General features: G+C 43.7%; 1 protein-coding gene across 6 annotated transcripts in view; it reads right to left on the bottom strand.

Annotated features, from left to right (window-relative positions):
- The window catches only part of PKHD1 (PKHD1 ciliary IPT domain containing fibrocystin/polyductin), a 625,550-nt gene that overhangs the window by 31,354 nt on the left and 569,671 nt on the right, over positions 1–24,525 (bottom strand). For 5 of the 6 annotated variants that reach the window (XM_040427208.1, XM_040427210.1, XM_040427212.1 and 2 more), the window contains 3 exons: positions 18,903–19,032; positions 17,547–17,634; positions 11,239–11,346 (listed from right to left, as the gene is read on the bottom strand). In XM_040427208.1, the coding sequence (XP_040283142.1) occupies positions 11,239–11,346; positions 17,547–17,634; positions 18,903–19,032 (326 nt within the window). Of the gene's footprint in view, positions 1–11,238; positions 11,347–17,546; positions 17,635–18,902; positions 19,033–20,108; positions 20,240–24,525 lie in introns of those variants that run through there. The other variant, XM_040427213.1, reaches the window with a different exon arrangement.

Below are 24,525 nucleotides of genomic sequence, written 5' to 3'. Positions count from 1 at the left end.
ATAGTATTTGTGTAACAATTATGTTAAATTTTAATTATTTTTTTTGTAGGTTTCTGGCTAGTGGTGAAAGTTTTTCCAGTCTTCATTTTCAATTTCGACTAGGAAAATCTACAATATCTTACATTGTTAAAGATACCTGCCGGGCAATTTGGAATCTTCTGCGTGAAGAATTTCTTCCCCATCCTACTTGCCAACAGTGGATCAGCATAGCCGACAAGTTTTATGAGGTGACACAGTTTCCCAATTGTATTGGTTCAGTGGATGGGAAGCATGTGAGGGTCTTGAAGCCCCCACGTAGTGGATCCTCGTTTTTGAACTACAAAAAGTATTAAAATCAGTCTTCAGAAATGGTGAGGAGTAGCGCTCACGTGACTGTGACATGACACTCCCTTGTTTTCCTGTCTTCGTTTGTAAGTTCCTGTTTGTTCTGCGCATGTTCAGAAACAAAAAAAACGTACTATAGGAACGTTATGTCCGCGAAAGAAAAATTTAACAATCCGTTTCTCATTTACTACAATGAACGTGAATGGACGCTCCGTCAAGAATCCGCTTTTCTGAACGTAGAAAAGCAGGATTTTGTTTTCCGTCTGAAAAAACGTATTCCGAACGTATTACCAACTAACGAAGTCAAACGTATGCATACATACGTCAATTAGTTTCTATGGGAGGTTGAACGGATACGTTTTTAGATTTTTTTTTCTACTTCTGGACGGACTACAGGAACGGAGAGCTTGAACGCAGATGTGAACATAGCCTAAGCTGCTATACCAAAGCTACAGCGAAGGCTGTGTCCGTTTAGCACTGCAGCCCCTACATTGTGCTGATAGATGTGGTGCAGATGAAACAGAATTTAATGTGGCTCTTAACACTGAGTCACTGAGAAGGCCAATTCATATTTAGAGGTCCACTGATGTGTCAGGTATAACAGTGAAAGGACACTCGGCTGGTAGCAGGGGCGGATTGGCCATAAACCTTAGAGGTAAATTTCCTGGTGGGCCGATGCCCAGGGGGCTATCTGGACCCTCCTCACAGCCGGCCTGTGGAAATTTTGGAGATGTATTTTCTGCTGCTAGGGGCAGTATTTTGTGATGGACTTTGGTATTTGGCTCTGTTGGGGTGGTATAATGTGCCACAATATGGTATTGCTGGCCCTGCCTTCCATCAATTTGGACCTAACTACAAAGCAGGCGACTTTTTTATATAATTTTCCAGGACCACCTTAAGTTCTCAGTCTGCCCCGGAGCAAAAACTCATAAACAGTTCTATCTACTGATGGGTGTCTCTGGTTTGGCTTCTGTCTACTGATGGGTGTCTCTGGCTTGGCTGATACCCTTGGTCATGTTTCCAAGCTCTATAATGGGTGGAACATTGACTTCCAAGGTACAGTGGCTACCAGAATTAGTACCTTCCAAGAGATACATTTGCCAGAGCAAGAGAAGCTCCTTGTTCGGTTGTTCTCATTCTTTTCTTTGGTTGTAGAGAGAAGATACTCAACCATATTTTTAGGGTGTGGAAAAAAATCTAACATCCAGAGAAAATGTTACCCTGGTGGGATTCAAGCACATGATCCCTCCATATAAACCCGTGGTGCCTGAGGAGCTCCAAAGGCCCTTCTACCCCCAAAAAAGTGAGCCAGCACTATAAATGACATATAAGAATTGACAACCAAACAACACTTCTGATTGACAATATACAGCACAGGTTCCAAATTAACCAGCTATTGAACGGAACAAAAAAAATAAATCAATATCCACCTGAAACAAAGAGTCACATCACAATTTTGATCAGCCCAGAAGGCTAAATGGCTGTGACATTTCCGAAGTGGAGGAGAATGGAGATCTATTAGCGTGGGTGGGAAACTTACTCAGATGAGGAGCTCAACTCCTTGACAATAAAGAAGTCCCTAAATTGCCTAGTTATGCAGTGGTACATACTCCACACCCCTACTGCTATACAATTAGGTAGATTTGACCAATAAAATCTGGGGAAACTGATTGACAACCCTTGTGGCTACTGTAATGGTGACCATACAGAATAATTATTTTATGAAAAAAAGAGATTTCAGCTCACCCACCGCCCTCCTTCGCCATGCACGGATCCCGGATCAGGAATCAATTAGAACAGTAGAAAAAATACAGCAGCAGACTCAGGATAAAATCCAATTTTTTTATTTCTTCATTATAAAATCCATAGGCTGACCAGACAGGCAAGATCTACGCGTTTCGACTATATGTCTTAATCATAATTAAGACGTACGGTCGGAACGCGTAGACCTTGCCTGTCTGGTCAGCCTATGGATTTTATAATGAACAAATAAAGAAATTGGATTTTATCCCAAGCCTGCTGCCAGATTATTTATTTTGTAACAAATATTTTTAAAGAGCATCCATCATAGAAAAGTTATTTTTGAATGTTTTAAAAAAAAAAAATTTCGGACTGATGCGATACATAGATTCCACCATATATGGAAATGTTGTTTTTGAATGTTTTTAGAAAAATATTTTTGGAACGATGTGATACATATATTCCACCATATGTGGAATTGTTGTTTTTGAATGTTTTTAGAAAAATCACTTTGGAATGATGGGATACATACACTGCGTGCAGAATTATTAGGCAAATGAGTATTTTGACCACATCATCCTCTTTATGCATGTTGTCTTACTCCAAGCTGTATAGGCTCGAAAGCCTACTACGAATTAAGCATATTAGGTGATGTGCATCTCTGTAATGAGAAGGGGTGTGGTCTAATGACATCAACACCCTATATCAGGTGTGCATAATTATTAGGCAACTTCCTTTCCTTTGGCAAAATGGGTCAAAAGAAGGACTTGCAGGCTCAGAAAAGTCAAAAATAGTGAGATATCTTCCAGAGGGATGCAGCACTCTTAAAATTGCAAAGCTTCTGAAGCGTGATCATCGAACAATCAAGCGTTTCATTCAAAATAGTCAACAGGGTCGCAAGAAGCGTGTGGAAAAACCAAGGCGCAAAATAACTGCCCATGAACTGAGAAAAGTCAAGCGTGCAGCTGCCAAGATGCCACTTGCCACCAGTTTGGTCATATTTCAGAGCTGCAACATCACTGGAGTGCCCAAAAGCACAAAGTGTGCAATACTCAGAGACATGGCCAAGGTAAGAAAGGCTGAAAGACGACCACCACTGAACAAGACACACAAGCTGAAACGTCAAGACTGGGCCAAGAAATATCTCAAGACTGATTTTTCTAAGATTTTATGGACTGATGAAATGAGAGTGAGTCTTGATGGGCCAGATGGATGGGCCCGTGGCTGGATTGGTAAAGGGCAGAGAGCTCCTGTCCGACTCAGACACCAGCAAGGTGGAGGTGGAGTACTGGTTTGGGCTGGTATCATCAAAGATGAGCTTGTGGGGCCTTTTCAGGTTGAGGATGGAGTCAAGCTCAACTCCCAGTCCTACTGCCAGTTTCTGGAAGACACCTTCTTCAAGCAGTGGTACAGGAAGAAGTCTGCATCCTTCAAGAAAAACATGATTTTCATGCAGGACAATGCTCCATCACACGCGTCCAAGTACTCCACAGCGTGGCTGCCAAGAAAGGGTATAAAATAAGAAAATCTAATGACATGGCCTCCTTGTTCACCTGATCTGAACCCCATTGAGAACCTGTGGTCCATCATCAAATGTGAGATTTACAAGGAGGGAAAACAGTACACCTCTCTGAACAGTGTCTGGGAGGCTGTGGTTGCTGCTGCACGCAATGTTGATGGTGAACAGATCAAAACACTGATAGAATCCATGGATGGCAGGCTTTTGAGTGTCCTTGCAAAGAAAGGTGGCTATATTGGTCACCGATTTGTTTTTTTTTTTCTTTTTGAATGTCAGAAATGTATATTTGTGAATGTTGAGATGTTATATTGGTTTCACTGGTAAAAATAAATAATTGAAATGGGTATATATTTGTTTTTTGTTAAGTTGCCTAATAATTATGCACAGTAATAGTCACCTGCACACACAGATATCCCCCTAAAATAGCTAAAACTAAAAACAAACTAAAAACTACTTCCAAAAATATTCAGCTTTGATATTAATGAGTTTTTTGGGTTCATTGAGAACATGGTTGTTGTTCAATAATAAAATTAATCCTCAAAAATACAACTTGCCTAATAATTCTGCACTCCCTGTATATTCCACCATATGTGGGGTATGAATAACATTCAGCAGTCGACCTCCGGTGAGCTCTATGGCCTCCTCACGGCATACCAAGCACAGTGCCGTACAGTGTATTGCAGCCCAGGTTCATTAACTTGAATGGTACTGAGTTGAACATAGACCATGTGGGCAATGAACGACCAGAGCACCACATGTTCTTCAAATAGATGATTGGCAGGGGTGTCGGGAGTCGTCCTCCTCCCACCGATCAGATATAGATGATCTATACTTAGGATAGGCCATTGATATTGAGCTCTCAGAAAACCCCTTTCATTTTGATCTTTCGAATTTTTTTCCCCCCCTTCGGATGGTAGCACATACCTCTGAAATCCACGCCGACTGTTGCATTGCGTTTCGGCAGGTACATCACTGAAGAGGCTCTGGGCTTTGTAAAAGCTGATAATATTTACAGCGGCCATAAAACTGTGTCTGGCAGTTTAAAAGCGCTGCAGACACCTTCCTATTGTGGCTTCTGTTCAGGACCCCTAAATCTTAATTTTCACACCCCTCCAGGGCAAAGAAGCCCGGGCGGCATAACTGTTTTATCATCAGGAAAAAGGATGTTAATAAAGAGGAAAACTGTGGAATTTACGAGCATTGTTTATAGCGTGTTACACTTTTACAAGAAAACTCCCCGGCACACTCTGGACCCGGCACTCTATAATTTGGTAAGGAAGCCGTAAAATTGAACTTGTTGAAATAAACCAGTTTTCAAAGTAACACGAACGTAATTGGAAAATTAGACTCATGTGCTGGGCTTCAGATGGCGGACGGCTCTTTTCGGGTACTACTAGCTAGAAGACGTACAATATCGCAGGAGACAGAATTAGTTATACAACAATATCAAAGCCAGGGAGCCGCTTCTGTTTGCAAGGAGACAAGCAGAAAATAACAGTGGCCATAACAGGCTTATATGTGTTATTGTAACTTCCAAAACTCAATTTATAGGATGTCTGTGTGAATTTGCATGCATTTTAGTTTTACGTACACATGACTAGGTGGTATACGGAGTGACTACTAAATTAAGGCTGGGGCTAGGCTTGCTGGTGAGGAACAGGAACGGAGTGCTAGAGGACAGTCCTACAGACAGTACACAATGAGTACAACAGCCAGACCGACTACATAGGATCTGTTTGTAGTCTGTAACCATGGAGACACATAGGTCTGCACTGGAACTGTACACAAGAAAAGGTGGTAGATGGGGTATATATTCCAACCAGGGTTCTCACCTATGCATGTTGACATGCTTGGGTGCACTGTCTCTTTAAGTCCAATGTTCTGGGTAGAATGAAGTCTTCAGAATCCAGACCTACTCCAGTTCCTAGGTTTCTTTGCAAAAGGTCCTACTAGCAGGTGCAGCTGGGCTGAGGCTAGTTTAAAAACCCTAGGTACAGTGGGGGCTGTCTCTCTGGACAAAGCATGGAGGCTGCTCACAAGCTGAAGGTATTGTTTGTAAGACAGAGAAGGAATGTATACTGTTTGGTTGGTCGTTGGACAAGCAGGATTTGGTTTATCTTTTGTATAAGGCTACTTTCACACTAACGGCACGGACCTCAGGCAGGCTGTTCCTTCGGGTGAACGTGTACCTGCCGCTAGTGAACGTGTACCCCCGGACTGCAGCTCCGTCCCCATTGACTATAATGAGGGCGGGGGCGGAGTTCCGCCGAGGCACGACAGCGCACGGTGAGAGGCTGCAGGAATAAAACTACGACATGTCTGACATTTATTCCGGCAGCCTCTCTGGGAATATAATTATTAGAGATGAGCGAATTTTTTAAAAATTCGATTCGCCAGTTCACAAAATTTTTGGGGAAAAATTTGGTTCGATCCGAATATATTCGCGGCAAATTACGTTGAAAAACTGCTATTTCCTGGCTGCAAAGAGCCTTTATAGGGGTGTAGAACACTGTGCCTTGCAGTAACACGCATAGGGAGTCTGCTGTGGTAGTGAAATAATACTGAGTTCGTATGACATGTAGATGACAGGCGTCGCTTTTAGAATCACTGCACACTTCACTTATTAGGGCAGTCACGGGGCCGAAACTGACCAAATAACTCAAGTATGAACTCAGCCTTACAGTTCAATGTTAGCGCCAAGAACAAGCGCACTCCTTTTTACACCGTCGCCAGCTGATTTCACATAGATCTCTACAAAACCTGTTCTATTAAACACGTATACAAGTACAGCCCTCCAGACAGAGTGGAGAGGTTGTCAGAGTAAGTTTGTGTTGACGTCACTGATTAATTTGCCCTTCCTCTGATCCGTCAGAACAATAACCCACGAAAAACGGATCCTGTCTGTGGAGCATACGCCTTCACTCGGTCAGCATTTGCTCAATAATCCATCAGTATTGCTAATGCCAAAAACAAACAGGAGTGGATCTAAAACAGAGATGACACGTGAATGGAATATTTGCATGTCTTCTGTGTTTGTACGCACTGCAGCTTTTGGCTACCAAATCATAAGCCAATTCTGATGGGACCATACAGGCCTTACAACTGCTACACAGACAGAAAAAGTGGTGCGTCTCATTTTTACTTCAACTTGGCCAGGAGCACGTTCAGCTTTTGCACCGTTGGATGCGTGCACACATACTGCTGTCTCTTGGCATTTGCTTTGGTGATCGATTGCTGACGGAATGACTGATGAGGAGGAGGAGGAGCATCTGGACCAGCAGAAGATGGGAATGACAGACAGCTCCTTTCGACTGAGGTGGTGGAGCCTTGACTGGCTGAAACCAGGTGCGTGCCACTGGGTGATGCAGTGGTTGTTGCGGCATTCTGAACCACTACATCGGCGCTACGGTTCTCCCAGGCCACTGTATGTCGACGCTGCATATGTTGACGCAGGGCCGTAGTACTAACATTGGCACTCTGGCCACGCCACGCTTCACCTTCTGCCCACATATTCTACATATGGCCACGTTTACCTCCTCCGGCGGCTTAACAAAAAACTGCCACATCACTGAGTAGGTGATTTTCCCCCCAACAGTCCGCACTGACTGCTACCGCCACTGCCTCTATGGACCCCTGCACCATTACTTCCTGGGCAGGTAGGATGCTGCGAAGCAGGTGGTCTACCCCGGGCATTTTTTACTTCCAAACTCCCACTGCTGCCATCCTGCTGACTCCCAGCCAACCTATCAACTTGCTGGCTCACGGGCAAGCTGCCACCCTCTTCTTCTGATGATGATGAAGCCCCTTCTGCACCCGGCGCCCAAGTGCAATCATCATAGAGTAGTGTCTGCACGTCACTAATGTCCTCCTCAACGGTATTTGGGTCAGGAGCCTGACCGCTTGCAACACCACCTCCCAAGCCACTCTCCTTATTACTACTTGCCCGCCTAGCGGAGGAAGCAGTGGATGTCTCCTCCAGATCTTGGCTGGGCAGTAGCTGATGTCTGTCCGAGCCCACAGAATATAATACTTCTCTGGGTGAGGGAACAGAAAAGGACAGAGGTAGGTTGAGGACAGGTGAGGGCACAGGGCCTGCTCCCGGGCCATGCCAACTAAGGGTTGTGTCTGACGAACCCACCGATTGTTGGCTGGGGGTGTCTGATGTCACTTGGGATGAAGTGGATAAACAAGTTAACCAATCAAGAACCGCTGGGTTGCTGGTCAAGATACGATCGCTAGATGACACCGGAAGCTCAGGCCTCTCGCTGTGACTACTGCTGCCACGCCCCCTTACTCTGCTGCGATCTCTGCCTGCGCCAGAAACATTTATGCCCCTGCCACTCCTCTGTGCATGGCCTGGCACTTCTTTGTCTGACATACTTTTAGCTGAACTAAATAAATTAAAAGCAAATTAAAACACCCCTAAAAGCGACGAAAATAACTAAACGCTTTTACCATAAATAACTGCACCAGTGAAGTGCGTATATTTTTTTCTTTCTGTACTGAAATAGGCCATTAAACGTTTTTGCCACAAATAGCTGCACCAGTGAAGTGCGTATATATTTTCCTACTGTACTGAAATAGGCCACTAAACGCTTTTACCAGAAATAACTGCAACAGTGAAATGCGTATATATTTTTCTTTTTGTACTGAAATGGGCCACTAAACGCTTTTGCCACAAATAACTGCAACAGTGAAGTGCGTATATTTTTCTTTCTGTACTGAAATAGGCCACTAAACGCTTTTGCCATAAATAACTGCAACAGTGAAGTGCGTATATTTTTCTTTCTGTACTGAAATAGGCCACTAAACGCTTTTGCCACATATAGCTGCACCAGTGAATTGCGTATATATTTTTCTTTCTGTATTGAAATAAGCGCTTTTACCAGAAATAACAATTTTTTTGTAGTGAAATAGGCCACTAAACGCTTTTGCCACAAATAACTGCAGAAGTGAACTGAGAATATATTTTTCTTTCTGTACTGAAATAGGCCACTAAACGCTTTCACCACAAATAACTTTAGAAGTGAACAGTGTAGATATTTTTCTTTTTCCACAGATATAAGCCACTAAAGGCTTTTAACGTAGCACTTGCACCCCAAGAACAAATAGCTGGAATGACAGAGCTGTATTTGGATCTCCAAATAATCTTTCCCTGCACTTGTAAATCGCTTTTCTAGCACTGTCTCTGGCTCCTTCTGACGTCTCTCCCTGCCTCCCTGCACTTAGATGCTGTGAAATAATTCCTCCCTATCCTTTCCCTGCACTTATAAATAGTTTTTTCAGTTTCTTTGTTCGCAATGAGGTTTTTCCTATTGCTGTCCCTAGCGCCTTTTCACGTCTGTCCCTGCACTAAGAATGCTGGAAAATGGCAGAATCTAAAATGGGTGCCGTATTTATAGGGCTGTGACATCACAGGGCTGGCTGGCTGCTGATTGTCTGTATGCATGCATGTCAATCTGGGTGATCCCGCCTTTCCAGAGTTCTTTGCCCCATGTCCTCAGTCCTCACACGTGTAGCCGCCGTTTTAGGAAAAATTGCGATTCGTTACCACGAAGCACGAGGAAATTTGCATTTGTTGCGTCTCAAATTTTTCCTGAAATTCGAATCGAATTCCACTTCGTCTGATTTGATTCGCTCATCTCTAATATTTATAATAAAATAATATTTAATTACTTTAAATAATTTTCTTTTCTTAAGTCACAGAGAACCCCTTTAAAGAGGGAAAAAGGATTGGGTGGTGGTGCAAATCTTCTATAGGTCTTTGGCCACAAGACCCTGATACAAAAAGAAAGAACTCGAAAGTAAGTGAAAAAGTGGTCTCTCTTTGTTCACCCTTCCTGCGACATTCCAGCCCAGCACAATGAGGCCTTTGTTCTATATAATATATTGATCTATCAAATATATACAGAGGTGAAACGATCACGGTCGCAGAGGACTCGACCGGGCCCGGCGGGGGGAGGGGGCCCGCTGCACTCACATGTATAATGAGCGCTCTGACAGGGCCCAGCATGAAGTACAGGTGGGGGGGGGCGGCGCACATACCCACCAGGCAGTTCTTGTCTATGCTGGGCTGTCGTCTCCAGAGTGAAGCAGGGAGCTCTCTCAACTCCCTGCTTCACTTTTTTTCTGCGCTCCGACGCTCCCCCTGCAGGCCACACATCGTGCTGCTGGCTGTAGGAGGACCACTGAAACCCCCGGGAATCGGCCTCCAGCACAGTCAGCAGCGCATTGTGAGTGTGGGAGCGCGTCATCAGGGAAGAAGGTAAGTATGTGTTGTTGTTTTTTTTTCCATAAAGCTGCAGACTGGAGGCAAAAGGTGGGCCACAACAAGCAGCTAATCTGCCATAACTACTGTGTGGGGGCACCTAATCTGGCATAACTACTGTGTGGGGGCACCTAATCTGGCATAACTACTGTGTGGGGGCACCTAATCTGGCATAACTACTGTGAGGGGGCACATATCTGGGAATAACTGCTGTGACAGGAACAAAGGTGGGCATAACTGCTGTGAGGGGCCACAAGGAGGACTTCATTACTGTGAGGGGCCACAATGTGGGCATTAGTACTGTGTGGTAGCACTTAGGGGAAATGTCCTAGATTGCCCTGCTATATATTCGCATGGCTAGGTCTTACAGGCCAGCACAGTGCCCCCTGCTGGTGATTTCACAGGAGCAGTCACCATCCCTTCCTTATGTGATTTATTATTTTTTTCTCTATCACCACAGGGACCTTGTTCTGGATCCAGTTGACGTCACGCCAACGCCAGCGACACCCCGGATGAGGTAGGACCAGATTTTATTAGTTAGGACTGGGTGAGTCTAGCCATGCATTGGGCTTAGTGTAAAGAAAATTTGCCGCCTCTTTGTATAAATTGGAGGGGGGGGGCAATCCAAAGTTTGCATCGGGGCCCATAACACTCTAGTTACGCCACTGAATATATATTATTATATATATATATATATATATATATATTATGTATCTATATAACATATCTCTTCTATTCATCTAGCTATCTAATATCTATCTTCTACCAGTCTATCTATCTTTCTATTTCAAAAGAAAGGAAGTTGGTGGTTGCTATCGCTCAAGGCTTCGAGCCACTCCAAATTCCTTGGTAAAAAAAAAGAAAGAAATTGGAGTGCTGCCACATTTTTTTTTTTATCTATCATCTCATATCTATCTCATATCTATCTATCTATCTATCTATCTATGCAAAAAGGTAGCAGACTCAGAGAAAAAAATGAAAATAATGTTTTTTTATTCACCCATGTGGTTGCGGCGCCATTTCAGCTCAACAATACAGCTTTTCTTGAGTTCATCTATCTCCTATCAATTGGTCTGTTCATCTGTCTGTGCATCTTTTGGTCTGTCTACCTACCTCATATCTATCAATATATAAATGTACTGTGTATTTTATATGCAAATGACGTAGCAGCTCTCAAAACCATTCTACAATTATCAGCAAAAGAACAAAGGAATATAATGCGAGACTTATTTCTAGAAGCCTCTCCTGTGACTTAGTTTGCTGTTGAGGTTGCACATAATAAATATATTAATATATTCCTCCTAGAGGCATCCACAAGGCTCCGTATCTCCAGATATTACCGGGCGCAAGACACTGAAAATGGTAACAAGAGAGAGCAGATAAATACCTGCGGGTGATGTAACATTGAATATTAAGCACCAGTTTGATCCGGAACTTAAGACAACCAAGTCGGAAAAGTTTCCCCATCCGTCTTCTATTACCACGGTAGTGCTCCCTGCAACGGAAGGAAAGGTCTCAGGGAAAGTGCTCCAATATTCAAACATTTAGATGGTAATTCATCTGAACTCACGTTCAGATGAATTTTTTAAATTGGAAATTCTGCATTAAATGCTGTAAATTAAAGTTTTTTAATCTTTTGTTCTTTTATGATTAATGGACAGCGGAGTAACTATTTGGTCTATGCACGAAGGGCAAAAGGCTCTTGACTTTCCCATTGTGTTTTTGGGTATGTGGACGCCTTGGGGAGGGGGTCCCTACTTTAATCTAATACTGTACATGTAAGATGATGACATATAATGCTCCAATATTCAAACATTTAGATGGTAATAGAATAGACTGTACTTTACATCTGCTGTCTGCAGGATTGTCTACGTCCCTTGTGTTGTAGAAATACTGCAGAGTACACAGAGTTAATCTCCTGCTGATCTTTTCCATTCTCTGCTACAGAATGGCTAAAGGGCAGGGCTTAATCAAGGACAGGGCTTCTCAATATTTTTGCCCTACTGCTGGTAGAGAAGAGGGGAGGTTCCTGCTGCATCCAGCTGTCTTACAGCCAGACACAAGACAGTGAGGAGGAGGAGGAGGAGGAGGGAGGACATGGTTGACCTTCTGGGGCAGACAGAAATTTCTTTATATATTAATATATTTTTCAGTTTTAATTGTAAAATGAAACGGAATGAGATCAGAGGAAAGGAGGAGGACGAAATTTAATATTTTTTGTACATTTTCTATATTTAGTGTTTCTTTAAAAGATCTGTACAGGAATTGAAAAAAACATGGCTGCTTCATAAAAAAACAACGGTCTCCCACCTGCCCACAGGTTGTGTGAGATATTCAACCTGCCTTCACTTCATTAGAGCTGAGCTGCAATACTGCACACAAACTGTGAACAGGTGTGGCGCTGTTTTTAGGAGACAGCAGCCTATTTTTTTTTTTTTTTAAGGGAATCGGTAAGCTCTAAAACAGAGTAAGCGGTGTATAGTGTAAGTGATGCCGAGTCCGGTTATGTCATTTTTATCTTCATACTCACTTGCATTCTGACACTGTGCTCAATGCATTAAGAGGACTCCTCTTTAAGTCCTCTCCATTAGGTGCACGAGCTCAGGAGTCCTCTTAATGCATTAGCAAACTGTTAGAATGAAAGGGAGTATGAAGATAAAAATGGCATACCTTGACTCGGCGTTGCGTATACTACAGTCGTGGCCAAAAGTTTTGAGAATGACACAAATATTAGTTTTCACAAAGTTTGCTGCTAATCTGCTTTTAGATCTTTGTTTCAGTTGTTTCTGTGATGTAGTGAAATATAATTACACGCACTTCATACGTTTCAAAGGCTTTTATCGACAATTACATGACATTTATGCAAAGAGTCAGTATTTGCAGTGTTGGCCCTTCTTTTTCAGGACCTCTGCAATCCGACTGGGCATGCTCTCAATCAACTTCTGGGCCAATTCCTGACTGATAGCAACCCATTCTTTCATAATCACTTCTTGGAGTTTGTCAGAATTAGTGGGTTTTTGTTTGTCCACCCGCCTCTTGAGGATTGACCACAAGTTCTCAATGGGATTAAGATCGGGGGAGTTTCCAGGCCATGGACCCAAAATGTCAACGTTTTGGTCCCCGAGCCACTTAGTTATCACTTTTGCCTTATGGCACGGTGCTCCATCGTGCTGGAAAATGCATTGTTCTTCACCAAACTGTTGTTGGATTGTTGGAAGAAGTTGCTGTTGGAGGGTGTTTTGGTACCATTCTTTATTCATGGCTGTGTTTTTGGGCAAAATTGTGAGTGAGCCCACTCCCTTGGATGAGAAGCAACCCCACACATGAATGGTCTCAGGATGCTTTACTGTTGGCATGACACAGAACTGATGGTAGCGCTCACCCTTTCTTCTCCGGACAAGCCTTTTTCCAGATGCCCCAAACAATCGGAAAGAGGCTTCATCGGAGAATATGACTTTGCCCCAGTCCTCAGCAGTCCATTCACCATACTTTCTGCAGAAGATCAATCTGTCCCTGATGTTTTTTTTGGAGAGAAGTGGCTTCTTTGCTGCCCTTCTTGACACCAGGCCATCTTCCAAAAGTCTTCGCCTCACTGTGCGTGCAGATGCGCTCACAACTGCCTGCTGCCATTCCTGAGCAAGCTCTGCACTGGTGGCACTCCGATCCAGCAGCTGAATCCTCTTGAGGAGACGATCCTGGCGCTTGCTGGACTTTCTTGGACGCCCTGAAGCCTTCTTAACAAGAATTGAACCTCTTTCCTTGAAGTTCTTGATGATCCTATAAATTGTTGATTGAGGTGCAATCTTAGTAGCCACAATATCCTTGCCTGTGAAGCCATTTTTATGCAACGCAATGATGTCTGCACGCGTTTCTTTGCAGGTCACCATGGTTAACAATGGAAGAACAAGGATTTCAAGCATCACCCTCCTTTTAACATGTCAAGTCTGCCATTTTAACCCAATCAGCCTGACATAATGATCTCCAGCCTTGTGCTCGTCAACATTCTCACCTGAGTTAACAAGACGATTACTGAAATGATCTCAGCAGGTCCTTTAATGACAGCAATGAAATGCAGTGGAAGGTTTTTTTTGGGATTAAGTTAATTTTCATGGCAAAGAAGGACTATGCAATTCATCTGATCACTCTTCATAATATTCTGGAGTATATGCAAATTGCTATTATAAAAACTTAAGCAGCAACTTTTCCAATTTCCAATATTTATGTAATTCTCCAAACTTTTGGCCACGACTGTATACACCGCTTACTCTAGCTTGGGGGGTGTTTCCGAGCTGACAGATTCCCTTGAAGCCTTTTATCTCTGCAATGAAAGTCTATCATATACATCTAGCACTGTAACATTGGACAGGTGAAGGGCCATCCTGTCTTGCTTTGGGGACAATTAGGCATCCCTCAATGGTGTTAAAAGGAATGTCTTGTTTACGAAGCCTATTTTCAAATAGTATATTAAAGAATCCTTAGTTAAAAGAGGGGGTCCCCATCTCAGGATGTCCTTCTATTAAAGGGATTTTCCGTGACTTAGATATTGATGGCTTATCCCCAGCATAGGTCATCAATATTGAAATGTGAGGGTTTGACCCCCCACCCCCAGTAATTTGTGGTTTCTGCATCATACAGTAAACAGAAGCACCCAGGTAGTTTGAAGCACTGCCATACTGCAGCTTGGCTCCTACACACTTGAGATGCAGTACCCGGCACGGACACTACATGTTGGATGGAACTTTGTGCTTCTGGTTCCAGCCACTGTATAGATTTCAGCTTCGCTGGTTTCCCAAAACAGCCGATTGGTAAAGGTGTCAGATGTCAGACCCAACAATATGCTGTTGACCAATGCTGGGGATGGACCATCAATATCTAAGTCCGAGAAAACCTCTTTAACCAGAGCAGCTACAAAAAAAGTGTTCCTCAATCTGGAAGACCCACTACATCTAAACATTACATTACCAATGGAAACTGTGTAAGACTTGATGTCACCTGTGGTGGTTTAGTAGGAAAATCAAACACTTTAAGCAGGATTGTTCCAAACATTTTAGCCATTTACTGGGGCTCCCAAACATTACATTTATTTACTGGGGTCCCAAACACTACAGAGATTTACTGTGGGTCCTAAACATTACAGCCATTTACTGGGGGGTCCCAAACATTACAGCCATTTACTGTGGGTCCTAAACATTACAGCCATTTATTGCGGGGTCCCAAACATTACAGCCATTTACTGGGAGTCCCAAACATTACAACCATTAACTGGGGGTCCCAAACATTACGGCCATTTACTGTGGGTCCTAAATATTACAGCCATTTACTGGGGGTCGTAAACATTACAGCCATTTATTGGGGTTTCAACCATTGCAGCCATTTATTGGGGGTCCCAACTATTACAGACATTTACTGGGAGTCCCAAATATTACAGCCGATTACTGGGGGTCCCAAACATTACAGCCATTTATAGGGGAAGGAATTTCCGTTGGTTCCAGGACCCTTCTAACAGAAATGTGGACAAACCCCTTTTTTTTTTTCAGTCTTTGACCAGTTTTCCATAAATAATCCACCACCTTCTATCTGACTTAATTTGAAGCACAAACTGATTAATCAGATTTTTCTTCCATCTTTTCAGGACAAGTCGCCCATAACGGTGGCATCATTTTCGTAAGCTGCATGCCAACAGCCATTACATACAGTCAGCCCCAGTACCTCCAGCATTTAACAACCCATAGCGAGCACTTTATAGATGAGACTGTTGATTTCAAATACATAGTAAATTGTCATTTCAAGCTTATGAGCCCCGGAGGAACGTTCTGCTCTTCCCAAAAGACCATTTCAGATTTCCAAACACATGCTCCTAAATCTCGGGGTTTTATATCTATGTGAGAGTCTTAATGAAGACTTTTTGATGCAAGATAGTATTTAAGGCAGAGGCGAGTCAATTTAAGGCTTCACTCCGCTTCATCAAGTCTCTTGGCTTCTGTTCTGGAGAATGGTTTACACGTTAACTAATTGTCCTTAAATGCCGCTCGCTGTTCTTAAAGCTTTGTCATAAGACGGGAGCTCGTCTCCATAAAATTCATGCCAAGTGAGGAACGCCAACAGCTGCACACGGCACCACAGCTATGAGGAATAATGTGCTCGCTATATTGTTGATGTATGTATGTGAGGAGCCTAATTTTTGCTTTACGCGCTTTAACGGCCTGCTCGGGCTCATCTCCTCGCTCGCACCGGCAGGAAAAATATCTCTTTCTTTTACGCATTTTATTTTCTCAGGTTGTGAAAGTAAACACAGATTCCCAGAAAGTTCCCTTGGGGAAAATTTCAGTAGAGAAGATAAATTTAGCTTTTTTCTTCTGTGGGTTCCTCCTCGAATACTTAACCAATTATCCCGGTGTAATTGTAGTTAGCGTAGGGAATGGAAATGACAGGCGAATGTAAAACAACTCGCGCTCGGGACTCGTTTAATGTTGGAAATTGTATCATAAAAGACAATGAAATGCAATACCTACAGAAAGGACGGGGAAGTACTGAAAGCTGGGTTGGCCTCGCGACTGGGAACGGAGGAGAGGTTCTGTACTCAAATGTAGGTGTACAAAAACTTGGTAAGGCTAAAACATATCTATCATCTACATTCGGAAACATTCTCGGCACATATGCTGAAGAGAATCAGCATTCCATTTTTTTCATGGATGGAGTGGCATAGTTGATTGAAGAGACATCCCAAAAAATCAAGTATACCATACAGTATATGGTTTTTATAATGGGGTGTCATACAGTGCCATACATTGGTGGCTTCCTTCAAAGGTATACATGTGGAGTACTTCCTACTGAACGTGGAGCCAGATTGAGTGAAGCCATCTCACCCCTTCTTGTGGTAATTCTTTCTTGAGATGAAGACCTTAGTACAATGATGGTTGATGGGACTTACTGCTTGACAACCCCATTGACAGGAAGTGCGGAGATAGCAGTGCTATGATCACATGTAGATGTCTTTTCAGTGGGAAACCTTTGCAAGAGAGTCTGGCAGCAGTTGTGTCATTGCAAAACTGCTGACAGTGATAATTAGGAGCCCTGGAAAGATGTTTTAACATATCTATGTGGGTGGTTGTGGTATCGGCAGTCCTATAGACTTTAAATGGAACCGTGGTCACGCATGTGCACTGATTTTCTATTCACAGAGAAGATTGAGGGACTCCAGTTCCAGTGATTGTGGTGGTCCTCCAGCGATCATACATTTATCACTTATCATGTAGAAAGGTAATACATGATGTTCGTGGGCCAACCCCTTTAACCAATGTGAAAACTAGGAATTTTTTATGTTCTGCTGGGATTAAGAGTTCTAGGCTGCAATTGTACTATATTTTTGGCCCATAAAACTTTGGGCTAAAAATTTACTTGGATCCCAACAGAAAACCAAGAGGAAGGCTAGGTCATTCCCGCTGCTACTTCTCATAGCAGTATATTGCATCGTCTCAATTGTTGTAATGGTCCAGCAGAAGAAAACCCGTCAAAATCACTTCTTCTAGTGGTTTCAAGGAGCCCTGAGTTGACTTGAGCTGCACATTTGTATATTTTTTCTTTTATAATACAGTTAAAGTGTGTGATGGGAATAATTTAGGGAACAGTGGGTCATTAACTTTCAAGCATACAATACCAGTAGTCCCATATGGCCATAGAGTCCACAAATAATACCTTTCAGTGGTGCTCCTGAAGAGTCCTTGAGGTAAACAGATACTTTCCAGGGATTGGAGAAATGTCCTAAATTCACAACGCGATTACCCTGATGAACAAAACATAGAACAGAATAAATACAATATTTGATGTGACACTTCTTACACCTTCAAGACACTGTGAGCACTTTTTGATGTAGGTTGTAGGTTCCCACCAAAATGTATTATTCCACAAACTAATATGAATCAGATTTTAACGGCACAGCTGAGGCATGTTTGACAGTATAACTGGTTAACAACCAGTTTTGTCTTGTCAGTGTGTTTGTCAGATAGCAGGCCCTTAGAAACTATGCTGTCTCAGATAACTCAAGTCTACAGATCTAAGAAGAAGAGGTAAGGGGGCAGGATGTAAAGGGATTGTCCTACCATATCAGCAGGATAGTGATAAGTATCTAATTGCGGGGCCACGATAACAGGGATCTCCCAAGTCATTAGGGTGACAATCACGCATGTATACTGCCCCTCCAACAAACTCTATGGGACTACTTAAGAAAAGCTGATTACAGTGCTTGGCTATCTACAGCAGTGCCATAAATATGAATGGAGCAGCAGTACACAGGCGTGACTATCACCGCCTACCTTGCCATTGTAAATGCTTCTTTCAGAGTTAGTCAGAGTAAATCAATTCTACTGAGCCAGCATTAACCCTGAATTTCTTGTGATTTTTTTCAGATGACAAAGAAAGAGAACAAAAGAGACCCACATGTACTACTCCACTACTGGAAATGAGACACACAAGCCAGTTCTCCTTTCAAAAGGAGAAAAGTACTGAGAAAATTGCTCTGGTTAGCTGAGTGGCCTTGGGGTGCTCTTGAGGGTGCTCTTTCTTATTATGGAGACCACCCAGTATGCATGAGGAGTACTGTAGTCTAGCCAATGTTGCTGAGCATTTATGGAAAATATATATGCACATTAGGGTATCTTACATATGCTGGCATCAGATCGGCTTAATGTTCTTTTCTTTTTGGAAGCAAATTTTATTTAAATATCTTTCCCAGAAAAGGTAGACACCTATTTAGGCTCCATTCAGACGTCCGCAAGTGTGGTCCGCATCCGTTCCACAATTGTGCGGAACGGGTGCGGACCCTTTCATTCTCTATGGGGACGGAATGGATGCGGAGAGCTTCGCTGCATATGTTCTCAGGAGTTATGGCTGAACCCTCATCAACCACCAAGATCTGGTAATGTGCCATAAAAACTTTTAAAGAGAGACCTATCATATTTCCCAGTCATCCCAGGATGCACAAATGTACTGTACACACAGAGAGAAACCTACAAAGTTATATTACATTCAATGGTAGAATGAAGAATACTGCACCTTGATATCTAAGAAGACAACCTTGGGCTGTACAAGAAGTGGTGCTCCAGCCGTTCCTCCCACTGGCTGCACCTCAACGTGGATCCCATGTGGCCTGACGTAGACTGCACTATGGCTTCCTGCAGAATCACTGTAAGTACAAGAAAAGGGAAATCAGGTTGAATCGTATTCATATACAATCACAGACAGATGCAACTTGAAGCTCCTGGTCCCGAATGCAAAATATTTACCAGGGCTTCAACCTATTATGTGCCATTTATAATACTGGTGTCTTCTTATGTGGCAGAGGAACCTTTGGGCCCATTGATGGTGCAATTCCTACCTTGGTCCTGCCTTAAAGGGACTGACTGATGAAGAAAATTTCCATCCTAGTCGGGCATATGGCATCTATGGGAAGGTGGTCCTCCACTCAAGACCACCATTTGAGCCAAAACAGAAAGCCGCCATGAATGACCATGCAACTGAATAGCCGCACTATAAGGCCTGTCTCACATGTGAATGAATCGCGGTAGCGTGCCCACTGTTTTCTCCATGGACCGCTCACATATCCATTGACTTTAATGTGTGTATTCACACACCAGTGGTTTTCTACTGTCCGTGGTGACGCCCTCATGCACATTATAGTCTACGGATCTGTGAAAACCATGGATACAACACGGGTGCCATCTGTGTTCGGTCCATGGTTTTCACCGACCAATGGTAGAAGATGCTCTGGGAACTAATTTTTAGCCTGGCAGTGCCCGTGGTATACAGATGTGTCTGATATAGGAAAATTAGATCTGTGCTTGCTGTCAATGAAACGAAAACAAGTCCTTTAACATAATGTAAAGATTCTCCTTCTCTAGTTTAGATCCTGCCGTCTTACGTGTGGTGAGATGACACGGCTATGTGTGTTAGTTGTTGTGGGCAAGGCATGCTGATGCTTGTAGTTCTATCTTGCCAGAGGAGAAGAAATTTCAGAATCTTCTCCAGTCGTGACTTGGGTGGTAATACTTGTCAGCTATAGGGAGCTAAACGTCTTGGTTTAGCATGTTGTCTTTCCACATGACAGGTCTGCAAAATGACCGACTTACCCGAGCTTCCTGCACAGCTCCTTAATGACATCACTACCCAGGTGGTGCCAGGAATGTGCCATTCAGAGCCAGACGTACCTACAGATCACCCAGGGAGAGCCGTGATTAGACTGCACCCCGTCGCTTCCTGGCACACACATTACATGCTCTATTTAAGTGCTCCTAATGTTCCTCCTTAAAAGCTTCGAGGAGGGGACGGGCGTCTTCCTTGGCACATATCTCCCCCTCGCAGATATCCAGGTTAATACGCCAACCTACAGAAACCTGACAAAAACAGAACCAGGCTTCGACCCAAAGCTCAAAAGAACAGAAATTGTAGGGAAAATGATACGATGTGTAGCCCTGGGCATCATCACCCAGGTTATTCTCATCTGCCACTCATTGCATATGCCGCCGTGCAATGCCAGGAGCACATGCTGCATCGCTCTCCTTTCCTAATACAACCACAATGCCATCCTATATTCGGTCTTCTGCTATTCTAATATCATATGAATTTCAATTTCTCACCATTTTCAAAATCTCTGCTTGCTGCCAGTGCATGGGGACTTTCCTGTTTTCTCTACAGGCCTGTGTCTTCCATTGTGACAGTTTGGCCGGTGGCTGCAAGATGTCTGCCTCCCATTCATGTCAGTTCTCGGCGCGGCCATAAGCAGTCACTCCGCTATCTTCAGCCAAGTGGCTGCCAGCGGGATTTCGGCAAAATTTTGGTGAGGTTGTGCACACCAAAAATAATGCGGTAAACACCGCCGCGTGGGGTTTTCTAGAATTGTATCCAGTCTACACGGTCCTCTAATCCACTAAGCCGATACATTGTAACAAACTGTCAGAACAGGAGTGAGATTTGTGCTCAACGAGGATTTTCTATTTAAAAAATTCTCTCAGCTTTCAGATGTATTAAAGGGGTTTTGCAACTTTTTTTTTTAGGCTGATGACTAGGCTTGAGCGAATCGGGTTCGGATTGCTGTATCCCAACCTGATTCATTCAAAAACTTTGTTTGCAATATGGGCTTCGTCCTACTGTAAATGTTTGGCCTCCGTGGAGGTCTTTCTGAAGTTTCGCCTCTATCACGTGTCAGTTCGTTTATTCGCATAAATGACTGTATCAAACTCAGCTTTGTGCCTCATTAATGAAGCTGAGTTCAGATTCGTATTTTGATACAGTCATTTATGCGAATAAGCGAAGTGACACGTGAAAGAGGCGAGACGAAGTAAGTCTTGCGATATTTGCTGAAACTTTGGAAACGCCTCCGCAGAGGCCATACATTTTACAGCAGGGCGGAACCGATATTCTTAAGGTAGTTTTGAAACAAATCAGGTTTGGATACAGCAATCCGAACCCAATTCGTTGAACCCTACTGATGACGTATCCCTTTGGTAGATCATCAGTATCTGACGTTGAGGCTCCGACAACCGCCGATCAGCTGTCTGATAAGGCCGCGATCTTCTCGCAATTTATCCCTAGGCCAGTGACGCCACGTTCATCGGTCCCACTATACCAAGCACTGCCACTATACAATGTATGGCGCTGTGCTTGATGAGCAGGGAGAAGGCTGCAGTGCTCAAAGAGCTGATCGGAAGGGGTCATGGGTGTCAGACCCCCACCGATCAGATACTGATGACCTATCCAGAGAATAGGTAATCCGTATAAAGTAGTCAGCGAAGCCTTCTAAGTCTGTATGCGTTTTTAGATCGAAACAAGATGCTTTCAATTCACTGAAAGCGAGCAGAGATCTTAAAATGGGTAAGGAATGAAAAGAGGGAGAGCGACGTACACTACACAGCTCTGAAGCCCTACTGCTTTTAGGCTGGGGAAGGGGTGAGTATTTTCCTGATCTATGTAGGTCCCAATGTCTACACTACAAAGGTAGTTCTCCGGAGAAAGGGTTCTCCTTGTGGAGACCACCAGCTGGTATTGAGACTACAGGCAATGCTCCCTGGGAAAGGGTATGCAAATTAGCTTTCCTCCAGAAGTAATCACACTCTCTAAAGCCACTACCTATGACTTTAGGTGATGAGTTTTCTTCCTGGTGGAGGAGAGCTACATTGCATACTGAAAAGGTGGAGTGATCCCCACTTCTGACAGTATGGATGTAGCAATAGGGGTAGGTTACGAAGACGAAAAACGAGGGGAGGTGAAAAGAGATGACATTTATTTAATTAGAATTGTTGTAGGAATGGACTGGGGCAGATTGCTGTGGCCCTCTGATGGTGCAGACTGATCTGACTTAGTGGTAGAGGGGAAGATCAATGCAGACAGCTGAGAGGATACACAGGGAAGGAGAAAGCTATAAAGCCCTCCCTCCACAGGGCACACCCCTGCTTATCTGCCAATATTTCCCTACTATCTATTTAGGTGACAACATCAGCAAAAACTGACTGGAAACGATTCTCCTTGAGAAGGTCTCATCAAAGAAATTTGAATATTGGTGATTGGAGTAATTCCACAGGTTTGTTCGCTATGGAGGAATACCACAGGGTGTTACCTCCATAGTGAGCAAAGCTGTATCTATTATTATAGGTTTTATATCGCTATAGGTTGGTGACAACATATGCAAGAAGTGGACTGAGATAGGAAAGTTGGCGGTGGGTCCAGCCTAAGTAGTATGCAGATTGCAAACCAGTCAGCAAAGAATGTAAATGCAGAGGAGGGACATGAAATGTGATCCTCATTTTACAGATCACGCCTCCGCTTATCTACTAATGTACATTAAGGGTATTAATGTGGGGGGTGGGTCTAGCCTAACTAGCATGTAGATTGCAAACCAATCAGCAAAGAATGTAAATGCAGGGGAGGGACATGCAACTTGGATCTTCCCTTTTTTTAATCACACCTCTGCTTATATGCTAATGTACATTAAAGGTATATTAAAGGTTAATGGGGAGGGATCCAGCCTAATTAGTATGTAGATTGCAAACCAATCAGCAAAGAATGTAAATGCAGGGGAGGGACATGAAATGTGGTCCTCTTTTTACAGATCACGCCTACGCTTATCTACTAATGTACATTAAGGGTATTAATGATGGGGGTGGGTCCAGCCTAAGTAGCATGTAGATTGCAAACCAGTCAGCAAAGAATGTAAATGTGGGGGAGGAGTCGTCCTCTGCAATGCACACCCCTGCTTATCTGATAATTTACACACTGAAGTGTATTAATGGTGTGAAAGGGTCTAGCCAAATTAGTATGCAGATTGAAAACTAGTCAGCAGGGGAGGGTCATGCAATGTAATCCTCCCTTTACAGTTCACATCCTCGCTTTTCTGCCAATTTACTTTAACAGTACAGAAGGGGTGGGTAATCCAGCCTAATTAGTTTGTAGATTGCAAACCAGACAGCAAAGAATGTAAATATCTTTACAGGGAACGCCCCTGCTTATCTAACAATATGCACACCTGAGGTGTCTTTAACATGTCAGTGAATCACGGACCTGTGCTTTCCATGGTCTCCATGGACGGCACACGTATCCATTGACTTTAATGTGTGTATTCACACATAAGTAGTTTTCTTCAAAATGTGGGTGTGTAGTGACTCCCACAGAAGAATACCCTATTTTTGTCCGTGTTCATGTATCCCTCACTCACTTTATTGCCTGTGGGTCTGTGAAAACCACGCCATCCATGTTTGGTCCATGGTTTTCATGGGTCATTGGTAGAATATGCTATGGAAATTAATTTTCAGTCTAGCAGTGTCAATGGAATGCACAGATCCTTCATGGACATCTTCATGGAGGAACCCCTGAGCAATGATGGACAGTTTGCATTGTTCGCCCGCGAACACATGCGGGCTGCCATCTTTTCTCACAAAACCAGCGATGCACAGGTAAGCCCTTACCTGTGCCTATGCCGGGAGCCGGTCTGAAATCAAATGCGGTCACCGGGAGCAGGCAGTTCCGAGAACAGCCGCCGGGGGCCTTCATCGGGCTGTTCTCGGAACTGCCTGATCCCGGTGACCGTATTTGATTTCAGACCGGCTCGCGGCACAGGCACAGGTAAGGGCTTACCTGTGCATCGCCGGATGGGTGCGTCAAGATGGCAGCCCGCATTTGTTCGCATGAACTTGTAGGGGTGTGCAATGTCCGTGATGACACCCGTGACAAGATGCTCAGGGGCAGTGATGGCCAGCCCGCATGTGTTCGCGGGCGAACAATGCGAACTGGCCATCACTGCCCCTGAGCATCTTGTCACGGGTGTCATCACGGAGTAAGGGTACTAGCGGTGCGAGAGGGTCCAGCCTAATTACATTGCACACCCCTGCTTATCTGATAATTTACACACTGAAGTGTATTAGTGCGAGAGGGTCCAGCCAAATTATTATGCAGATTGAAAACTAGTCAGCAAGGGAAAGGTCATGCAATGTGGTCCTCCCTTCACAGTTCACACCCTCGCGTTTCCGCCAATTTACTTTAACAGTACTGATGATGTGGGGAATCCAGCCTAGTTAGTTTGAGGGGAGGAGCAAGCAATGTGGTCCTCCTCTTACAAGTTCATGCCCCCGCTTATCTGCCAATGTACATGTAAGAGTACTAATGGTACCGAAATTAGCCAAGAAGGGGC

Source organism: Bufo bufo, chromosome 4, assembly GCF_905171765.1.
Source record: "Bufo bufo chromosome 4, aBufBuf1.1, whole genome shotgun sequence".
Classification (NCBI taxonomy): Eukaryota; Metazoa; Chordata; class Amphibia; order Anura; family Bufonidae; genus Bufo; species Bufo bufo.
This window is presented reverse-complemented; position numbering and strand designations above follow the sequence as displayed.